We start from the raw sequence: 1,216 nt of genomic DNA on the forward strand, positions 1-1,216 counted from the left end.
AGGGCAAGGAGTACGAGCATGGCTCGCACTGACACCGACTCTACTTTGGAGGCGTTGAACATCAAGCAGCCAAGGGCTGATGGGGTCAGCGCCAAGCACAGGAAATGACGAGGATTAAGGGCGACCTTCCCTTCGGACAGGCAGCTCCGCTTATCTTGAACATTTCCGTACAATTCTTCTCAACTAATATCTCATGATTAGCGGCCTATTTTGGAATATTAGAGGGGTTGTGAGACCTCCCAATCTCAGGAGGTTAGTGAAACTGTTACGAATGCATGATGTAAAATTTGCTGCAATATGTGAACCAAAGGCAGATGTCTCACAAATTGAGTACATTAGACTTCGCCTTTCGTTTGACGCTATAGAGATTAACATGTCAGGCGATTTATGGGTTTTTTATAGTTTGCCATTTACGTGCTCTGTGTTGGGTCGATCTTCCCAACATATCTCTCTTCTAGTTTATCACTCTTGGCTGCCAGGAAATTTAGTTGTCTCATTTGTTCATGCGAGTTGCTCGAGGGAGGAGAGGCGGGCACTGTGGCATGCTTTGTTGGCTGACAAACCAACTTCGGTACCTTGGTGCGTGTGTGGGGACTTTAACGTGATTCTAGAGCCACAGGAGAAGAGAGGAGGGCGCCCATTTGGCAACACTGAGGGACAAGAGCTATTGTCATTTATGGAGGAGGCTGCGGTATTTGACATGGGATTCCCAGGGTCAAGCTTCACATGCTGTAACAATCAAAGGGGCCGCGCAAGAATTTGGAAGAGATTGGATAGGCTCTTGATCAATAAAGAATGTGCGACGTTGCCATTGTTCATTTCGGTAACTCATCTGGCGAGGCACCCCTCGGATCATGCCCCGCTAAAGATCTCTTTTATATCTCGTTTGGATGATAAGCCATGCCCGTTTCGATTTTTAAATGTCTGGACCTCTAACTGGTCTCTATTGGATGTGATTTGAAATGTGCGGGAGCAGGAAGTGGGTGGACTTCCATTGCGGATCTTATGTTCCAAGCTACTGGCGACCAGACGAGCGATTCAAGAGTGGAACAAAAACTCTTTTGGGAATGTCTTTAATGCTGTTCGCGTAGCGGAGGAGAATGTGCTCCGTGCGGAGTTCCGAGTTGAGCATGATGACTCGGAGGAGGCGCAGATAGAGCTGAGCAGAGTTCAAACGGAGTTGAGGCATGCACTATTGATTGAGGAGCAGTTTTAG

At 47.5% G+C, this 1,216-nt stretch overlaps 1 protein-coding gene across 1 annotated transcript; it reads left to right on the forward strand.

The window, feature by feature from the left end:
- The first annotated feature begins 271 nt into the window (after positions 1-271).
- Positions 272-1,216, forward strand: LOC113750465. Its single transcript, XM_027294435.1, has 2 exons — positions 272-823; positions 977-1,216. The coding sequence occupies exons 1-2, from the start codon at positions 272-274 to the stop codon at positions 1,214-1,216; spliced, it is 792 nt and encodes a 263-aa protein (XP_027150236.1).

The sequence above is a fragment of the Coffea eugenioides genome, chromosome 10 (assembly GCF_003713205.1).
Source record: "Coffea eugenioides isolate CCC68of chromosome 10, Ceug_1.0, whole genome shotgun sequence".
NCBI lineage: Eukaryota > Viridiplantae > Streptophyta > Magnoliopsida > Gentianales > Rubiaceae > Coffea > Coffea eugenioides.